Consider the following 21034-nt stretch of genomic DNA (forward strand, 5'->3'; position numbering starts at 1 on the left):
ACTGCCAATGTCTTCGTCATTTCACCAAAACTTCTCTGGGGTTATCTTTTAAGAAATGAACCTGGGCGCCTGGGTGGCGCAGTCGGTTAAGCGTCCGACTTCAGCCAGGTCACGATCTCGCGCTCTGTGAGTTCGAGCCCCGCGTCGGGCTCTGGGCTGATGGCTCAGAGCCTGGAGCCTGTTTCTGATTCTGTGTCTCCCTCTCTCTCTGCCCCTCCCCCGTTCATGCTCTGTCTCTCTCCCAAAAATAAATAAACGTTGAAAAAAAAATTAAAAAAAAAAAAAAAAGAAATGAACCGGTACGATTCCTCTACATATGCTACATACCAAAGGATTGACTTTCTGCAACAAGCCCACGTCTCCATTTCCTTCCTTAAAGCCCTTCCTATCTTCCCTTTGCTCGTGACTGTGGTCTTCTGGGGTTTATGAGACCCCACGGAATCGGAGTCTGCTTACTTTGGCAGTCTCAGTTCTGCTGCGATCCCTCTGAGTTCCATACAGAACTTCTACTTTCTGGGGTGTTCCCACAGTCTCTGTTCCCCTTGGACCTCTGTACGTGCCATTCCCAGCTTCATACTGCACACCCTCCCCCCAACTGGGAAAACTCCTATTTATACCTTAGCTGTAAAGATAAGATATCCTTTCCCTCAGAGAGCTTCCCCTAAGCCCTGAAGGCCAGGTCAGATCATAGGGCAGTCACTGTCCAGGTGTCTTCCCCTCTGTGCCCACCAGCGGGTCCCATGCGTGGGGGCCACAGCTGCGTCATTCACTTTCATATGCCCAATGCAAAGGAGGTGCTCGATGTTCGGGGGTCAGGTCAGGAAGTTTTGACGGTAGCCCGAGGGAATCTGGTGTTACCCAGGTTTTAAACAAAACAGTAAGAGGTGCATTTAGAAAAAGAGAACGCAGATGGGAGGCGTTTATAATAAGAGAGAGATAGCAGTGGCCCAGGTATCTTATCTGTAAAGTGGGGAAACAATATTTATCGTGGCTGGAGTTGTTGGTTATTAAAGGAGTCAAGGTGTTAATATTGGTAAGATACCTGGCCCAGGGCTGAGCGAGCGACAATAGGTAATATCATCATGACAGAAGGATAGGATGGTCAAGCATGTGGGCTCTGGGTTTAGGTTCCAAGTCATTTGCCTTCTAGCTGTGTGACTCTGGGCATGTTCCTTAACCTCTCTGGTTTCAGTAGCCTCTATATGTAAAATGAGCTCACCCCTGCCTTTTGTAGGCTGGTCATGAAAATTATGAGTCAATACAGGTGAGGCGCTTTTTGTTTTTGAGAGCAAGTGAGCAAGGGGAGACAGAGACAGAATGAATCAGGTGAGGTGCTTCTTAAGGTGACTGGCACACGACAGACGCCCAGCGGCAATTAGCTGAAGCACTTATTACAGGCTGTTTTCCTTAGCTGATCCCAGGAGGGTCAAAGGTTTCAACCACCTAGGGAGAGGGATGCTTTCTAGTGGGGGTGGGGGAGCCGACTCTAAATGGGCCTTCCCCAGGGTTCTTTGCGCTAAACTACCCAGGACCAAAGGAGGAGAGAGGTCCTAATGACCGTTATCACTTCCGTTATGGAAAGACCAAGAGGTAACAGAAAGCGCTGGGCCCTGTGCTAAAAAGCAGCACGCGCCCCACCCCCCCGCCACGTGATCGCAAGGCCCCGCCCCTCACTCACCTCTGCAGTCCCTGAAGTCGGCGTGGCTGGGCGGGTGGTGCTTGCACAGCCGCTCCAGGACCTGCTTGTAGTGCATGAGCCGGTGCAGCGGGCGCAGGAGGAAGGTGTTGAGAGGCAGGTAGCACACCTTCTGCAGCTCGAAGTCTCTGCACAGGCTCTCCAGCCGCCGGGAGCTCCTGATGCCCGTCTCCAGCGCCTCCAAAGCTTCACTGTGCTTCCACAGGTGAGCCGCCAGTTGCTGGTGGGGGCGAGACACGAGCGCACACGCGTTCCACCGGGCCCGACTCTCAGAAGTGAACATCACCCTGGCCTTTCGTGGCTTCCTTTCATTCTACTTCGAGCTTTCCCATTCGCTATTGATTTCATTATTTCCGTTAGGCTCTCGGGATGAAGAAAAAACCTCTAGGGAAGCATTATGCGTTTGAATCGGCATAGGAGACGTATATGCCATATTAGAGGTGAGGCTGGCAAAACTGGGGGGAATAGACAGGAGCTCCTTCAGGGGGCTGTGCTTTCCTTCTAAATGTCAGAAGAGCCCAGGGCCAATTCAATAGGTGTCATATAGTTACAGCTACGCATTTCTGTTAAACTCCTCCCTTCTGCTTCTCCGTAAGGAAGCATCTGCCATGAGCCACCTGCCCTGCTCCATTCCAGAGCGCTGGGTGAGAATTAGAGACAGAGCCTACTCTGTGGGGGTCTGACAAAGATACTTTACTTGACCATCTTTTCTGCAGGCTCCTGAGGCTTCTCCTTGACTGGTCTGGGAGCTTCCTTATGAAAAGCCAGTTTTAGCAAAAATCCTACTAAGCCTAACTGGAACCCCCGGCCCTTGGCGTCTGGCCACCCTTGACATTGGGTTCCTCATCTCTTACCATCCCCAGGTGACGTGCGATCACCTTGTCTTCAGCAAAGAATCCTGTCTGGTTGGTTCAGCCAGAACCCGATTTATCCCCGATGTTTCCTCTTTGTACCTTCCCATCCTCTGACCCCCACCCTGCCCCTTGGCTAGAAGTCCCCACTTGCCCACGCTGTATTCAGAGTTGAGCCCAGTCTCTCTCTCCCCCACAGCAGTGGACCCTACCCAGTCCCAATGGTCCTGAATAAAGTCTGCTTTACTATATTTAACACATGCTGTTGAATATTCCCTTCCTGTAATAGCTGGTGGTGGAGACTGACGAGGGTAAGAGGATAGAGGGTTTGAGAATAGAGCATTAAAGGAGGAATTAAGTCCTTACAGGAGGTGGGGAATCGCAAGGTAAGGGTAGATTCCCTTACCTTACAGGTAAGGGTAACAAGATGGCACAAGAACATCCAGGACAAGAGAACAGCAGTTGTCCTCAAGACTTCCTTCCCGGGAGTGGGCTTGCCGTCCATGTGCTGCCCACCCCACATCTACATTTCCACGCTCCCCAAAGGCTCCACAAAGAGCCCGAAACGTTGTGAGTCCAAGTGGAAACCCAACACCGCCTGCCTCAAGTGGGGCCGCCCCATGATTCTGTAACCTCAGGATGGATGCCGCCACCAGCCGGTTATCCAGGATGGAAAAACCAGGAAAACACTCCGGATTCCATTTTTTTTTTTTTGAATCCTTCACCAAGTCCTTCTGATTCTACCTCCTAAAAACGTCAAGGCTGTTACCATCTTTCTCTGCACAGTCACTGCCCTGGTTCTGGCTTTGTGTCCCCCCGCCCCCCAACCCCCACCGACGGGGGTGGGGGCGCCATCGGGGCCTCTGCCTCCACGCCTCACCCCTCCATGCCTCCAGAGTCCTCAGCAGGGCACATGGGGCCCTTAGGATATAACCCTCCCCCCCTCCACTGTGCTTCTTGCCACCTCACCCCGGGTGAGCAACCTGAACAACCTACACTTGACTGCCTGGCTCATGCCCAGAGCCTCTGCACGTGACACGCCCCTGAGGAGCCCTGCCCGGCCTCAGCAACCCCCTCAACACCCACCCGCCTCCACCAGTTAGGGACTCCTCTATCTTCTATACCTCTGCCGTATGTGTCCATCTCAGCCCTTGTCACGTGGTGTCCCCTGCTGGGTTTAGTGACTACTTTTATTTTGAAATACAGATTCATAGGAGCTTACACAGGAATGTACAGGGAGGTCCTGCACCCAGCCTCCCCCAGGGCTAACATCTCGTGTAACTATAGCACAACATCAACACCAGGAAATTGACACTGGTATGATCCGGAGTTTACTCAGACTCTACCAGTTAAATGTGCCCCCGTGCGTGTGTGTACACGTGCAGCTCCAGGCCGTGTTACCACATGCGCTGTTCCCGAGTTGACCTTAAGAGTGCACATCGGTCATGCTCCTGCATCCTCGGGGCCTGATACACACATAGGCACTCAGTAAATGCCTGCTGCCTGCATGCCTTAATGAGCAAATGAAGGGTGCCTGGTTGGCTCAGTTGGCAGCATGTGACCCTTGATCTTGGGGTTGTGAGCTGGAGCCCCGCGTTGGGAGTAGAGGTCACTTCAAAACAAAACAAAACAAGAAAAAACAACCATGCATGCACCCAGCCAAGGCAGGAGTCTTGCAAGAACCTTGAGTGTCTGGAGAGGTGAGTTCATGGTCACTGGAGCACAGAGAAGCATGCGAAGGACACGGGGAAAGGCCTGGAAAGATCATCCAGGGCTAGAACACGAAGGCCTTTGTCAGGTTTGGGTTTGGACTGTATTCTCCCAGCCAGAGAGACACAGGAGGGTTGTGAGCCTCGGCAGTCTGGCGGTACCATCCATGCTGACTGGGAGGACGGCTCGCCGGGAGGCAGGGCAACACCAGGAAGCTGGTCGGGTCCTCCAGCAGACAGCCAGCTGAGAGCCAGAAGGAGTAAGGTGGGAGAAGTTGAAGGAGGAGAGGGGGCAGTAGGTGGGCACCTGAGGAGACAGACGGGTCGAGTGAAGGTCCCAGCCTGGGTGAAAGATGGATCTTTGGGAGGGTTTTGAAGTGCCTTTGTGCATCTGAGCAGATGTCTCCAGTTGGAAGTTTGCGGCATAAGCAAGAGATCCTAATTTGGGTATCTGACTTTCAGGCAGGGATTGGAGCCCCTGGCCCAGCTCCCTCGGTCATGGTCATGAGTGGAGGGTCTGGGAACCGCCCCAGTCTGGCTGAGCCCCTGCTAATGCAGGTAAAAACACAGGGGTCTGTGGGGGTGGGGGACAGGAAGGACACTGCAAGCTGTAGATCACTGTAAGCCTTTTGGACAAGAGTGCTATCCTGGGCTTCTGCATCTCTCGAACCTTCTGCTGGCTCTCCTTCATACTTCATAAAAATTCTTTAAAGCCAGCTATAACCACCACAAGAAAAAGCAACCCAAACAAATGCTAAAAACGGCAGCCAGTGGCTCTCTGAGCCTCTCCACCTATTTTTATTTTGCTTGCACGGAGCTCCATGCTATAAATATGCTCATGGCATCCGCACAGGAACTCAAATGCCAGCACAGCCGACGAAGCTGACTAACCACAAAAATGCCAACTCACCAGACTGAGGAGAAAGAGCTGCTCTGAGCGAAAATCAGGTATGTTCTAGGAGGTCTCAGGCGCTAGGTGAACAGAGAGGAGGGTGGGTACCACTGCCTGTCAGCTCTCCGTGGACGAGGCACAAAGGACAGCTGGTGATGCTGGGGACCGTCCCCAAGGGGGCAAGGAATGGGCTGGCAGGTCTCCAACTGCCGTCTCTGGAGGCCCATGGTGGAGTCCAAGCCTCCTTGAAGGGAGTCTGCGAAGGCAGAAGCCCTCCCTGGGCAGGATTATACAGCTGTCCCTTGAACAACCCTGGGGTGAGGGGCACTGACTCCCCCACACAATTAAAAATCAGCATTTAGGGGCACCTAGGTGGCTCAGTCGGTTGAACGTCTAACTTTGGCTCAGGTCATGGTCTCACGGTTTGTGGGTTCGAGCCCCGCGTCGGGCTCTATGCTGACAGCTCAGAGCCCGGAGCCTGCTTTGGATTCTGTGTATGTCTCTCTCTGCCCTTCCCCCACTCGTGCTCTGTCTCAAAAATAAATATAAATGTGAAAAAAATATATTTTTTTTAAAAATCGGCATGTAACTTTTAACTCTCCCAAAGCTGAACTATTAATAATAGCCTAATGTTGACTAGAAACCTTATGGTTAACATTGATTAACATATAGTGGTATATGTAATATCACAGGGAAGACAAAATACATTCATGGTATCCTGTATTTATGGGAAACGTTCTACATGTAAGTGGACCCACGCAGTTCAAACCCATGTCATTCCAGAGTCAGCTGCCATGTAGGTGAAGGGAATACTGAGAGCAAAGAGGGAAAACCCAACTGGGCCAAAAAAACAGGCGGACATAGGAAAATAACTGGAAAGTCCAACAGTAACAAAAACATGTTACAAAAGAGAGAAAAAAAAGAGTATCTTTAACAAGCGTTAAAGAGTCTGATAAGGCTGCCCGCTGTGTGATTCCAACTATAGGACATTCTGGAAAAGACAAAACTATGCAGACAGGAAAGGGTCGGGGGTTGCCAGGGGGTGGGGGAGGGGAGGGATGAACAGGCAGAGCCTGGAGGAATTTTAGGCCAGTGACCCTGTCCTGTGTCATCCTGTCATGGCAGGTACATGACATTCTGCATTTGGCAGAACCCCACAGAATGTACCACTCCAAGAGTGACCCCTAACGGGAACTATGGATTTAGATAATAGTAATGCTCATCAGTTGTAGCAAAGATCCCACACCCATGCAAGATGTTAGTGCCAGGGCACTGTGTGTGTGTGTGTGTGTGTGTGTGTGTGTGTGTGTGTACGCACAAGTATGCACATAGGACGTCTCTGTGGGCTTTCTGCTCAGTTTTTCTGTAAACCTAAAACTGCTTTAGAAAAGAAAATACACTAATAAAAAATACTATGGAAAGCACAAAGAGGTCTGTTACTGTTACATCTGAGTTTTGTGGATCAGCCTTACTTAAAGCATTAAAAACACCGTGGCTGTAGAACATCTTAGATAATTCTTTGCATTTATTGCATGGGATTCTGCAATCCGGATAGCTTTCATGGCCTCTCTCTCTCGTCTTGCCCAGAGGGCAGTGTTGCTTTTTGAAGACTGTAAAAAAGTGTGCTCAAGGCCTGTTAAATAGTATCTTGATCTTTGTTAAGAGAAACAGGAAAGCTCTGGAGTGGCTTTAGATCTTGTCTTTTTTGTGTACCACCCCCCGCCCCACCATCCCCTTGTCCTGCCTCATGAGATAGATCATTCTAAGGGGGAAAATAAAGCCTTAAACAACTTCGTAAGATTCTTGGGAATTAATTCAAACTCCAACAGTAACTTTTATTGTACAAGCGTCTTATACATTGTGGGTGCTCAGCTAATCCTGGAGGGAGGGATGGGGGGGGTGGATGGATGGTTGGTTGGATGGGAGGGAATGGTGGCAGGAGCAACCTCCCTTCTTTAGAGGTTGCTCTGAGTTATTAGTAAAGGTATTAGGCTTTGTTGGGCCAGTTGAAATGTAGGAAGATCACTTTAAAATGTAAATAGAGAGGTATTTGTCTTCAAAAGGTAAACCGTGAATTAAAATATTCTATATTAAAGGCATTAATTAAGATGAAAATGTAAAAATGAAAATTTCACTGCTAAGAGATGGGGCAGATTTCAAAAATGAGGTAGAATATTGGTTCAAAATGTCTGGTGGTATACTCTTGTCTCATTGCAGATATTGCTGGCTGGTTAGAAATGTCTTTGCCTGGTACAGTGACTTCAAGTCATAGGATTGATTAGAATTCCTACCTGGCTCTAAACCCAATGTTTTCGTCACACTTACAAGAAGCCAAAACGACTGATGAAAAGTGCAATGTTCAGTCGACCAAACCACGTTTTGTCTACATCGTTTTTTAAAATGAGTGCTGAATGATTTATTCAGATAATACCTATTGTTTTGGTTACAGCACAGAGCTTTTAAGGAGGAAAAGTACTACAAGTACTTCTCCCAAAGGGGCTGCATTTTCCTTCCAAACTCGATTGTCTGCAAGCACAGAGGAATTCACCCTGGGTTTACCTGTATTTAGTCAAATCAGGTCATGTGTGGTTATGCACTGGGATTGAAGCCCAGGCCTCTGGGAGGCCCAGCCTGGTTTTCCCTAGGGAACTCGTTCCACCGGAATCCCAAAGCAGCTCACCTTCATACCCTGAATGTTCTTCAGTAGGACATCTCCGATTCTTTGGTAATCCCCTCTGATGTGGGCATTTGAGCGGCCTTCCCTGAAAGCAAAGGCAAAGAGGTTGAAAACAAAAGCATGAACAGTGGAAACATAACCGGAAAATATCTGGCCTCAGATCACAAAACAGCAAGCTTTATGCCTTCCTTTCCAATCCCCTATTATTTGTACCTCTCCCTTCTCCGGGCGTCACACAATGTTAGTGCCGGAAGGAGACTATGAAATCACCCCATTCTTCTGCAAAGAATTCCCCTTGTACTTCGAAAGAGACAGGGAAGAACCATTGTGCTATCATTTCAATTTGGTCTCATTTCCAATTTTTTCCCCATTCACGCTTGGGTGATTTGGGCGTCATTACAAGAGCTTGGAAATCACTAACAGACAAGGTTTCTGGTCCCAAGAGCCCTTAGCTTAAAGCAGACAAAGAGCTGCGTGGACAGCCCTGGGGAAAAGAAAAACATAACTGAGGAGGTACAGGAGCCCCACGTGTGGAGGTGGGAACAGGGGCAGAAGTGGGCAGGATGGGTGTCCCAGGTACAGAGAGGGGCAGGGAAGGGAGGTTCCAGACTCCCCCCAGCCAGAGATGCTGGGTGAAAGATGACAAAGATGTGGGCCCTTTCAGCAGAGTTTTGGGTATACTGTATTCTTATTTCTTATGGCTCTGGGCTGCAGCCAATGTTGATAAGCTAAGAGCTTAAGCAGCAGAGAGGAAAGGAATATCAATAACGGTAGGTGGTTATTAAGCACGGTCCACTGTGCTGAGCACATTATAAACACTAGTTCATTTACCCCTCATGATGGCCTTATGAGGCAGGTACCATCATCAGCACCATTAAACAGCTGAAGAAACCGAGGCACAAAGAAACCACGCAGCTTGCCTAATGTCAGCTATCGTGAGACCGTGGGCCCACACCCCTCCAACCATGGCACCGGTGTGTATCTGTGAATTTACCCACTGATGGCTAATATCTTCAAACGAACTGTTCAGGAGAGCTAGAAGCTAACTTAAATGAGAGGGATGCATGAAAAAGAAAAAAAGTAAAAATCCGGGCATCGGGCTTCCAGTCAGAAGAGAGAGCCCCAGCTCGGGGCTTCCCGCAGAGGCAGTGAAATGATACATTCCCCGGTTCTAACTCAGCAGACACGTAGATTACATCACCAGGGAGACAGAGCACCCAGACCCACGGACGGGGTAGTTAAAGCTGCTCCGGAATAAAGGGACAGACAACATACTTATGCTCCCAGCCTGGGTCAGCGTCGGCTTCTGGGCGCTTTATTGTATTCCTTTCCCCTCCCCCCGCACAGAATTCCCCAATCCTTCTGCTTCCTCTCAGCTGCCCAAACAAAGGGTGTTGGGAGATTGCCTTAATCACTGCTCCTCTTCCAATTGAGTCTGGATTCTGTCCTCCACCCCCTGAAGTGCTTCTGTGAAGGAATACCACCCACCTCCTAATTGCCTAAACCCTGCCCCTAGGCAGCTTCTCTGGGCCTGGGGGCCCCAAACTCCAGGCACTTGGCTCTCCAGCTTTGGGAGGCCTCTGGAGGTCACTTCTCAGTCCTCGTGGCCACCTCCCCCTCTTCAGGCTACTCCTGAGAGGTCTGTGTTCTTTGGGAACGCATCTGTGCTTATGTGCTCTCTTCACTTTCTACTTCTTCCTGTATAATCCCTGGATTCCCCACGGGTTCTATGCATGATGCCAGATCTGTACCCAAATGCCCCTTGTCCAAATGACCCAGGGACTGTATTTCTTACACCCACCAGAGGGTTCTACATGAATGACCCTGCAAGTATCTCAAACTCAAGAGGTTCCAGAGTTAATTATCTTACTGCCCAAACTCAATCCCCTTCCTATGTTAACCCCCTTGATCATGTAACTGTTCTGCCCGCCCCGCTCAAGCCGGGAACCTCAGGTATCCTCCCTTGTCTGTCTCTCCTGTCCCCCACCCAGTGGATCAAATTCCTCCCAAAATGGGGTCACTGGAGAATGTTTAAGTGACAGACTTAAACCCAGGCTCTGCTTTAGAGACGGTGCTCAGTCTATTGCTAATCACCGCATGTTATTCTGCCCTGTCAACCGCAGGGTGGAGGCATCTCCGGAATTTTAGCAAATGGTTATTAATCCAATCTCTATTGAGAAGTTTATTGTTTGGCCATTCTGTTGATCCTGATGTGTGCCGACTTTTAGTTGAGAGTTTACTGGTTGCTCTCTTCCTTATACACTTGGAGAAGGGAGCTGTGGCCTCAAACGGAAGCTTTCTGCTTTATAGAACCCCTCCTTCAAGCCTGCACCTTCACCATCACGTGATGCCCTGGAAGGAGCTGGAAAGCTCCCCTTCCCTTTCCCCGCTGCTCACCACCCCCCCCCCCCCCCGCCCCGCTCCAACACCTGAACAAAAAAAGCTACTGAGCCAGAATGTCCTGATTTTGACTAAATGCCACACATTAATAAGAGAAGGCAAGGCACAATTGAAACTTGATTTGTGGGTACGTAGATATGACCTGAAACTTATGTAAGTGACCCCAAAACTTTCAAATGGGCATACCATTTGACAAATGCAGCTAAGGAAGGTCTTTAGTTAGTTCAAAGGACATAATTTAGATATTTTAGCCAGAGTCCTCCGGATTGGATGGGCAAGGGGAGAATTGGGGGGGCTTTATTAATAACAAGCAATTTCCTCCTTCTCGCAGATAATGCCCAAGGGAAAATGAAGTGCTGGGAAGCGACATGGGGGGTGGGGTGGAGCATGTAGTGTAAGTCAGATTTTATTGACTGCACGTCCTTGTACTGCCCACTGTTAAAAGAAAATGTACTGATGTTAAAGCCCCAAACTCAAGGGGACATTTTCCCGCATCAGCTGGCTAGCAGAGTCCTATTTCTCTGTCTTTGGCATCTTTACTTTCATTTTAGAAATAGCCCTGGGTTCCCATTATCAGTGCCCTGTGCCCTGGGGAAGACAGTGATGTGGATAAATTCAAACAGGGCCAGCTCTAGGTGGTGTGGGGACAGCAGGCTGGGGCCCCAGAAGTCAATGCATCTGGTCCAGGCAGCGCTGCCCGCCTCCCGAGACCTCCCCCCCCAGTAGCACACATGGCCAGTCCCAACCCCTGTGTGGTTCCAGAACATGGCGCCAGTCCATGGGAATAGGGCAAACCAAAACTGCTGCTTCCTATAGAATACTGTCATGTTTTTACTTCCTTTGCATGTTAATGCCACCAAATCCACAAGTTCAAAGCATTTGCTTTGTTATTCAGAACTAAAAGGTCATTTTATTATTAAGAACATGAAAAAAATAATTATAATTCTTCCAGAACATCCTCTGGATGTTAACCTCACAAGAAAAGGGTCCTTGTTTAGAAGACAGGGCCACATAGTTGTTGTCCGTGTAATTACTGCGCGGCAACAAAGCTGAAAATTCTTTTGACAATTTCACTTTGGAAACCCATGTACTCAGAAGCTTCCCAGAAGCTAAATTCTGCCCCGTGCACCATGATTAATACACTCCCTGGAGCAATGACACGTTAGCTCAGCGCTGGGCCCAACACCCCCCCACACCCCCCACCATGAATCTCCCAAGTCTTCCTGCCCCTCGGTAGACACTTCACTCACGACTATGTGAGCTGGTCACTAACTCCGCAGCAGACAGACCATGAAGAGGAGGAAAAGGCTAGAAGGGCCAGTTCTCTGTGGGAGAGACCAATAACGAGGCTGTCTCCAAGGGGCACAAGGAGCCCTTGCACCTGAGGGCTTGACTCTGTCAGGAAATACAACACTGGCAGTAGGTGCAGGCAAGGCACTGGCAGGCAAGGCCAATGGGAGAGATCACCACTCTGCTCCCCTCCTTCCCACCCCCAATCCCGGGTCAACATGAAATCTTCATGGAACCCTAGGACAGTCTACAGTGTGTCCACGGTCTCATGCATTGGTGATACAACCCCCAGCTATCCCACATGGTACTATGCACCCCAGGATGCCATCTCCTAACCGTGAGTGTTTTCTGGGGAGCGGGACATCAGGCCTGGCTTCAGTCGAGTGTCTGAGATTCTTTACCATGGAAAGCAGGTAGTGACTGACCCACTGGGCATTTCGAGTAGCCTAATATAAACCCAAGCATGTTCACCAAACACTCAGCCCTTCCCTTCTCCTCCCGACAAATGAAGCATCATCTCATTAGACTGAAACATAAAGCCAACTGCCGATTGGAGCTGGGGCGGGGGGTGCGGGTCTCCCACCTCACTCTGTGTCTGGGCGCTCCCTGACCCCGCAAGATGGACTGAACTTTTGTGAGCCTCATTCTCAGGCCTCATTTGCAAATCAGACATCACATCTTTGCTCTTACTAGTCCCTGTGGTTTTTAGGATCTTAAATGAAAACGGTCTGTGATCACATGTATTTGTGTATACGTGTAAGTAGAAAGATAATGTATAAATAAGTAAATGAATAAAGACACGTCTTCCATGAACGTGTGGGTGAGGGAGGGTGGCTGGGTTCAACGCAAACAATTTAGCCAGAGTAAATTTTTTTTACTAATATTTAGATATTTATCTTTTTATCTATTCATTATGTTTACATATTATATATACTACACACATCTAACATATATATTAGCCACAGGTAATCTATGTTGATTTCAATATTCTTTGATGGATTCCAATATCCTTTGAGATCCCTGGAGAAGAAAATCCAATTCATTTGAATTAAAAAAAATTTTTTTTTCAACGTTTATTTATTTTTGGGACAGAGAGAGACAGAGCATGAACGGGGGAGGGGCAGAGAGAGAGGGAGACACAGAATCGGAAACAGGCTCCAGGCTCTGAGCCATCAGCCCAGAGCCCGACGCATGGCTCGAACTCCCGGACCGCGAGATCATGACCTGGCTGAAGTCGGACGCTTAACCGACTGCGCCACCCAGGCGCCCCCCAATTCATTTGAATTTTAATTCACATCCTCAGAAAGACGTTCGGGCCGGAGGCATCCTCACTAGGCACGTGGCGCTTGAGTGTTTCCCTTTGGTAGCTACAGATAAGGGATTCACTCTCTGAGCGGTACCTGCAGCTGGCAGATGCCTCCCGTTCTTGGCGACATCACGCCTGTCAGTTACAATGCTAGGATGCTTACATCAGCTTTTCTTCTGGGTTTAAGGCCAGGTCCCGTTTAATAAGAGGAGCACAAGTCACAGCCCCACTCACGGGCAGGCTTGATAGCACCCAGATGAGACCTGAAGTGGTCACCTGCGTTCAGTCCTGTTCATGAGCCACACATGAAAATGCAGGGGAACAGAAAAGCCATTTAAAACTCATCAGCGGCCTGGAGAATGTTCGCTCTCAAGTGCTTTCCAGCAGAAACCCGCCTGCGGTTCAGGTGACTGGAAAACCTGTTTTCCTTTTTCTAGGAAAGCAGCTTGGTCTCAAAGCACAGGGGGCTGTCCAGTCAGGAACAAGGCAGATAATTCAGGGAAAACTAGCTCCCACATGTGACTGAGAACATGTCATGCTACTCATGGGTTAACAGGAAACAGTCACCAACAGCATTGTCCCTGGAACCCTGGGTGGACAGTGGAAAGCCAGCTGGGGCAGAATATAATGAATTCAGTGTCCTTGTAGTCTTTCTTGGCTTTGAATCAAACATAAAATTTTAAACTTAAATTTATATAAGTAAGTGTGTAAGTGACCCCCCTGCCATGGTATACAGGTATACCCCATAAATTCTTTTCCATTGTTTATGCTAATTTTTCAAAACTTTCCTCCATTGCCTATGCTTCCAGGCTGTTTTCTAGGTAGACCACACTGCCTTGTCTCCAATGAGTTTCACTGCTGTTTACCTTGACAGCAATGGTTTTAAACACTTTTTGCATGGTCTTATTTTTTTAAACCAATGAAAATCGTCAAACTAAAGCTGTGACACACAGGAAGTAGCCTGATTTTGCTGAAGGGTCGGGGGGCGGCGCTCAGAGAACCACCCCAAGTCTTGCCTTTTGACAACGATCTCGAAGATTCTGAATTCCAGGGAAGTGGATGGAGAGGAACGTCAGGTGCTGTGACACTCACGCATGACTGGAAAGGAAGGCTGCATTCTCCTATCTTCCACTCCAGAGTCCTTTCCCCTTTAGAGCCTCTAAAACTGTGCCATCCAGTATAGTATCCACATATGGCTGCTTCCATCTTAACTCCGCTTAAAATGAACTTTTAAAATCCAATTCCTCACCCATACGAGCCCTATGTGAAGTGTTCACCAGCCACATGCGGCCAGTGGCTATTACTGAACGACGCAGACACAGAGTATTTCCATCACTGCCGAAAGTGCTACTTGACAGCATCGTTCTAGATAGAAAGAGGACACGTTTACAGCTACCTCCCTGACCCCAGGTTCATGGGCTCCAGGGAAAGCAAGAAATGGGGTGTAGTCCTACCTGGTTTTATACCAACCAACTTTCAGAGCTCATTTTCCATGGGGGGTGGGGTGGAAGATGGGCATAAGGCAACAAGATTGTTTTGTCAAATGAGACAACTTAACAGACAGTGTTTTGTAAGATGTTGTAGAAATGCAAAGTGCTTTCTTTTTTTTATTATTTAATTAAAAAATTTTTTTAATGTTTATTTATTTCTGAGACAGAGAGACACAGAGCATGAGAGGGGGAGGCGTAGAGAGAGAGGGAGACACAGAACCTGAAACAGGGCTCCAGGCCACGAGCTGTCAGCAGAGAGCCCGACGCAGGGCTTGAACTCACAAACCGTGAGATCATGACCTGAGCTGAAGTCGGTCGCTCAACCGAGCCACCCAGGTGCCCCACAAGGTGCTTTCTCATAGCAATGTGGCCAGTCTTAAAGCTATCATTTTTAACACCTCTAGAATATGGACAGGGATTTCTGTTCTGAGAAAAGGGTCAGAGGCCCCCTGATCTCTTGGCTTGGCCTAAGTAGGAAAGAGAGCAGGCGCTCTTAAGTACCCCCCCCCCAAGGATACCCCTTTCAAATCTTATCCGGCTGGTCTGGCTGCCTCCTTGACACAGAACAGAGCGAAGGATGAAACCAGAATACAAGCTCTAGGAGAGTGATAACTGTGTCGTGTTTTGTTCACTGAACATTGAGGAGAATAACTGATTTATAATAGGGACGCAATAAATATTTGTCCAAGTCTGTGGACATGACGATTCACACACACCCAGCTCAAGGTTCTGAAGTGGAGAGATGGCCCTGCCACGAGAGCCCCAAATGCGTGACTGGGAAGGAAAAGAGTGTGTCACATCTCTACCCCATCACGTGTGCACGTGTGTGTGTGTGTGTGTGTGTGTGTGTGTGTGCACGCGCATGTGTGTGGCCAGGAACAGCCTGAACAGCATGAGCAGCACAGGGGGGCAGGCAGGGGCTATTTCAGATCATGCCTGGGGCTGGGGTTTCCCGGGGGCCAGAAGTTGTTCTCAGGTTAGTTACAAGTGAACAGCAACGAACCAGCTTCTTTGGAGTTCTTCCCCTCTAAACGTTACGCCTCAAGCCTCTGGTGCTAAAGGCATAGTGACAGCAGACCAGCTGGTTTCAAAATCCAGTCGTGCCCTTAACCAGCTGTGTGACATCTGCCAAGCAACTCACCCTCTCTGTGCCTCATTTCCTCACCTGTGAGGTAAGGCGATAACAACAGTATCTACCTAATGATGTGCTTGTAAATATTAAAAGACATGATACACGAGCAGCATTTAACAGTGTCTGGAACACAGGGAATGTTCAGTTCACGTTAGCCAAAACTCTCACCAACAAAATCGGCAAGTGACCTCTATTCTTTTTTTTTCAATCAAAGAGATAAAATAAAGTCCTCCTGACGGTAACATACAGAAGGAGCCTCGTCTCAGATAGTAATGGTCTTAGCATCTCTGTTGGCCTAAACCAGAGCGAAGGAGATACCACGGATGATGCTCTCTGCTCTAGGGTCCCATAGCCGTGTACCCACCTTGTGTCCGATTCAGCCAGAGCCAAAAACACCACCGCTCAAGATTTCCCAGACACCACGGGGAGTAGTGAAATACGGGTCCTCAAAAGTTCCTAGCACGTCACATATACATGTTAATGAGCAAGCAAATAGAAAAGCTTCCCTGAGACCCAAACAGGAAAAAGGAGGCAGTTAGCAGTTTACGCTTGTTGAAGAGAACCATGCCCGACAGCCCATGTGGTTTGAGAAAAGGTAGCCTGTGGAGGAAGGTCTACTCTCCTTCCTCCTCTTGTTCCCTCGGTAAATAGCACATTTGGTGTGAAACTAAGGCCCCTGAGAAATTCCACAGGGAGGGGGCAGAAGGCCCTGTCAGCAAATCCAAGGACAAGGTTAAGAGGCGGTTGAGTAAGATATGGAGGACAGGACCTGGAGGTCATGCTGCCTGGGTTCAAGTCCAGCATTAACTCTCCCACCTGGGCAGGCTGTCCATCCACCCTATTGACGGAGGCTGAGTCCCCTCATCCGAACCTGCCTCTTTGCGCCGTGCGGACGGAACAAAGTGTATAAGGGCTTGGAAGGAGCCTTGCTGTTGTTTCTGTTGCAATCCCTTGGGAGCGGACAGAGAGGCTCCGAGGATATGCTGCGACACAGCTAAATTCCACAGGAGTCACCTCGGATATTACCATCTCAGTGGTGGCCACTTCACCATTAAATAGTCTCTTGGTGGATTAGAAAAAAATCTGAATCCATTTTCTCAGATTTGAGCCCTACAGGTGATATTCCTGTAGACAAAGCCATCACAGGGCCAGTGTTGGCCAGATGCCATGTACTTCCTGCCCCTTTTGAGAGAACAGCACAGGAGGGTGGCCGGAGCAGAAGGACCTCTCGGTGAGCACAGCTGACATCCCAAAGCCAGGAGCAGAGAGAAAGGGTGCAAGGGTTGGGGGCACAGGTGCTGGCTGGGGCTCTGCCGGGTTCCTGCTGTGTGGCCCAGGGCAAGCCACACTCTCCTTTTCTCCTGTGACGAATGAGGAATCTGGGGCGCCTGGGTGGCTCAGCTGGGTAAGTGACTGACTCTCAATTTCAGCTCAGGTGGTAATCTCATGGTTTGTGAGATCAAGTCCCACATCAGGCTCTGTGCGGACTGTGCAGAGCCTGCTTAGGATTCTCTCTCCCTCTCTCTCTCTCTCTCTCTGCCCTGCCCCCCTGCTCAGGCACTCTCTAAATAAATAAATAAACATTAAAGAAAGAGAGAGAGAATGAGGAATCCACGGCAGATGCACTCTCAGCCACTTTCCAGGTGTAAAGTCTTGTGCCTCAACAACACAGCTGCAAAGCCACAAGCTGAGGATCAGCTCAGACCCAAGTTCAAGCTGTACCTCTGTCACTTATGGGTTGTATGTCGGGGGGTCTCACCTCTCTGGGCCTTATGTTCCCAATCATACAATGGGAGTAACACCTACACCTAGGGAAGTGTTTTTCAACAAGGATCAACAAGTTTTAATAAAGGGCCAAATAGTAAATACCATAGGCTTTTCAGGCCACACAGTCTGTGTCATGAGTATTCACCTGTGAAAGGCAGCCATAGACAATGGGTAAAAAACAAAAAAAACAAAAAAAACGCGTGTGGCTATGTTCCAAAAAAAACTTTATTAGCAGGAACAGGTAGCAGGCCAGATCTGGCCAAGGGTCGGTCAACCTGGTTTTGAAGATCGAATGGGAAAATCCTGGTGGTCATTTTAATTTTTATCAATAACACCAACTTTACAACAGTACCAGGTGTCTCAAGAGTCTACGCACAGTAAATGCGCATTAATGGTACTTGATTATTAATATTAATGCCACGACTCTGCATGTGAATCAGACTTTGTAAAAGCACTGTCCATCCGCATTTGCCAGACACCCTTCTGCTTTACAAAAGATCAATCCTTGACCCTTGGAGACATGACCTAAATGAACTTATTACTCGAGATTTACCGTGAACCAAACCAAGGCATTTTCATGCATTTGTTTTATAGATATTTTCAGCAACTTGTGTCCAAGGGCCTGTGTTTCTTATAGTAATGTGTACTATTTCTTCTTCATTTTTAGACCAATATTGTCCAAAAGATATTTTCCTGTGATGACGAAGACGTGTTTTATATCTGCCATCCAATATGATAGCCACTAGCCACATGTGGCTAATGAGCCTTGAAATGTGGCCAGTGTTACTGAGAAAATGAATCTTTAATTTATTATATTATTCAAATCTGTTTATTTATTTTGAGAGAGAGAGAGAGAGAGAGAGAGAGAGAGAGCGCGAGTAGGGCAGGGGGCAGTGAGAGAGGGAGAGACTCCCAAGCAGGCTCCATGCTGTCAGCACAGAGCCCAATGCGGGGCTCAAACTCACTGTGAGACCACAACCTGAGCCAAAATCAAGAGTCGGAGGGACACTTAACCAACTGACCCACCCAGGAACCCCTTGATTATTTTAAATTGAGATTAAGTGGCTAGTAGCTGCCATATTGGACAGTGCGGCTTTATAGGTCTTTATCCTTTTCTTACATTGTTTTCCATCTGTAAACCATCTCAAAGTCATTGCGGAAGATGAGGCACAAAAAGGATTTGAAACCACAATAAAAATGAGCCTTAACCAGTTATGAAGCAGTTGACAAACAAACAATGAGGCATTCAACCAAGCCAACACCATTCCCGAGCTCCAGTCTAGACTAAGTGGCACAGAAACGACTGACCAAGCGCTAAGGCAGGTGCATGAGGAACTGAGATGCCAGGTGGACTGTGCTGGAGTAAAGCCTCTCAGGATTCCTGACACACGGTTGTAACCCAGACTTCCTGCTCACAACCAAACTCGTCGCTGCAGGGACCCTGGGAGGCAGTGGGATACATCACACAAGAATGTTCCACAAGAAAAGGCACGGCAGCTGATTTTGCTCTAGAAGAAGGAAAACAGTTTTCACGGACTCTAGTAATACTAATGTCCTACGGTGAAGACAGGAGACCTCCCCATGGGACTGGTCTGGTAAGGATTAGGCAATTGTGAACAACACTTGGGGGACGGTCATTATTACCCCATAAGATAACTGCAGGCGTGGTCTGCAGTCAGCCTTATCTTGGGAAATGACATAGAAATCAGATCCCTTCCTTATGTACACGTGGGAAACAGCCTACAGATGTCTACTTCGGGTGGGGGGAGGTGTGGAGGGGCTGACGCGCACAGAGGACAGGAGGGCAGACGTGGATGTGTGTGTGCACACCCACATGGAACGTGTGCTCATGCCAGGTTCGAAGGCCTGCATCCACCACAAGGGGAGAGGACGCTGGGAGAAATTGCCTGTCGTTGAGGTACGTTTCTGGGGAGTGGAGGGAGGTGCAGGGTCCCTGCCCGCCCTGCGTACAGGACGCACTCAGGTGTGTGATGAGCTCAGGACACAGGCTGTCCAACCTCAGGGCTCCTTTCTAGCATTTCCCAACACGGTCCCAAATTCAAACCAGGCCAGAGAAGCAAGGAGCTTAACCACCGCAGGCCTCCACGTCAGGGGAGAACCACGGCATCCAGCTGACTGGCATGATCGCCAACCGCATCCCCTTCTGGGTCACTTAAAAAGGTAATGAGTCTGTTTTCACCTCCCATGGCTTTAATCGGGAGCCCCGTCGACCTCACGGAGCAGCTGGGCGATATGGGGAAACAATAATGGGAAATGAAAGAGGCTCCAAGAATGAGGAACATGGTAGAAAGCGGAATGTGCGCACCGTGCGGTCTGCATTCCCAGGAAAAGGCACCTCGAAAAGGCACTGCTCGAGCATGAGTGGGGGAGGAGCAGAGAGAGAGGGAGACACAGAATCCGAAGCAGCTCCAGGCTCTGAGCTGTCAGCACAGAGCCTGATGTGGGGCTCGAACTCACAAACCGTGAGATCAAGACGGGCTGAAGTCGGCTGCTCAACCGACTTGAGCCACCCAGGCGCCCCCATCCCCACATTTCATCTTGCTCAACTCTGGACAGCCGAACACTAGCTGTTTCCTCAACCCCAGGCGTTGGCAACCTCCGTTTTATTTTCTCTCTCTCTGAATCTGATTGCCCTAAGTAGCTCATGAGTGGAATTGTACACTGGGTTTTTATTTCATTTAGCATGTCTTTAAGGTGCATCTGTGTTGTAGCATGTATCAGAATATCCTTCCTTTCTAAAGTTTATTTAGTGTGAGGGAGAGAGAGAGAGAGAGAGAGAGAGAGAAAGTGCGGGGGAGTGAGAAGATCCCAAGCAGGCTCCGTGCTGTCAGTTTGGAGCCCGGCACGGGGCTTGAACTCACAAACCTCAAGATCATGACCTGAGCTGAAACAAAAAAAAAAGTCAGATGCTTACCTGACTAAACCACTCAGGCACCCCTAGCATCCCCTTCCTTTTTAAGGATATTATTCCATTGTACGATGTACCACATTTTGTTTATCCATTAATGATTCACGCATCAGAGGGCACGGGGTTCCTTCCAAACCAAACCTTTTGGCTCCCGTGAATAACGATGCTATGAGTGTGGGTGTAGAAGTATCTGTCTGGGTCCGTTTCTCTCAATTCTTCTGAGCATACAGCTAGGATTGGACACTGTTGGGTGCCATGGGAAATCTAGATTTAATTTTTTGAGGAATTCCTATGATTTTAAGGATGACCAGCTTCAAAGAGTGGGTAGGATGAAAAGATTTATTACTCATTTTTTTGTTTTAGGATTGCTCACCGTGAAGCTACTATGAAGATGTGTACTCCGGGGGAGGGCTGCAAATCACGGTCTCACCCACACGGTCACCCCCCACTCCTCTTCAGCCCCTGGAGCATCCTGGCAGGACAACACCGCTCCACGGGTGAAATCCCTGATCACAGTCCTCCTGAGAGAGGAGCTTCCTTTCTGCTCCAGACGGACACCCTCCTGTCTCTCAACCCCCTAGGGTCCGAGCCTGCTCCTGCCCCCACACCCCAGGGACCCTGCCTCAATCTTCTCTGCACGTCGTCCTGCCACTCTTCAGACATGCTCTCCTCGGGGACGCTCCACCCCTGCTCACCCCTCGTGGCTTCTTCCATTTCCTCTGCTGGCTCTTGCTCTGCCATGAGCTACACGTTTATGGAAAGTTGACAATAAGGTGTATTTGGCACGATTCTGTCCCTGGCTCTCCTCTGCCTCACTGTTGTTTCTTACAGGACAGGATTCTTCTTGTGGGTAACTCCCATATCTACATCACTGCACCGGATTTCTTTCCCAAGC

At 48.9% G+C, this 21034-nt stretch overlaps 1 protein-coding gene and 1 long non-coding RNA gene across 5 annotated transcripts in view; one reads left to right on the forward strand and one right to left on the reverse strand.

The window, feature by feature from the left end:
• Positions 1–21034, reverse strand: part of FARP1 (FERM, ARH/RhoGEF and pleckstrin domain protein 1) — a 300031-nt gene that overhangs the window by 15893 nt on the left and 263104 nt on the right. For all 3 annotated transcript variants that reach the window (XM_040487211.1, XM_040487212.1, XM_040487209.1), the window contains exons 17-18: positions 7829–7910; positions 1679–1916 (exon numbers count right to left, since the gene is read on the reverse strand). In XM_040487211.1, the coding sequence (XP_040343145.1) occupies positions 1679–1916; positions 7829–7910 (320 nt within the window). The remainder of the gene's footprint in view (positions 1–1678; positions 1917–7828; positions 7911–21034) is intronic.
• Positions 5107–20928, forward strand: LOC121037779 (uncharacterized). 2 transcript variants are annotated; one of them, XR_005793973.1, is made up of 3 exons: positions 5107–5204; positions 18361–18805; positions 19067–19130. It is a non-coding gene; the product is annotated as an uncharacterized LOC121037779 (long non-coding RNA). The 2 variants fall into 2 exon arrangements; XR_005793974.1 differs by lacking the exons at positions 18361–18805; positions 19067–19130 and adding an exon at positions 20503–20928.

This window comes from Herpailurus yagouaroundi, unplaced genomic scaffold (genome assembly GCF_014898765.1).
Source record: "Herpailurus yagouaroundi ecotype Mexico unplaced genomic scaffold, PumYag 164, whole genome shotgun sequence".
Lineage (NCBI taxonomy): Eukaryota > Metazoa > Chordata > Mammalia > Carnivora > Felidae > Herpailurus > Herpailurus yagouaroundi.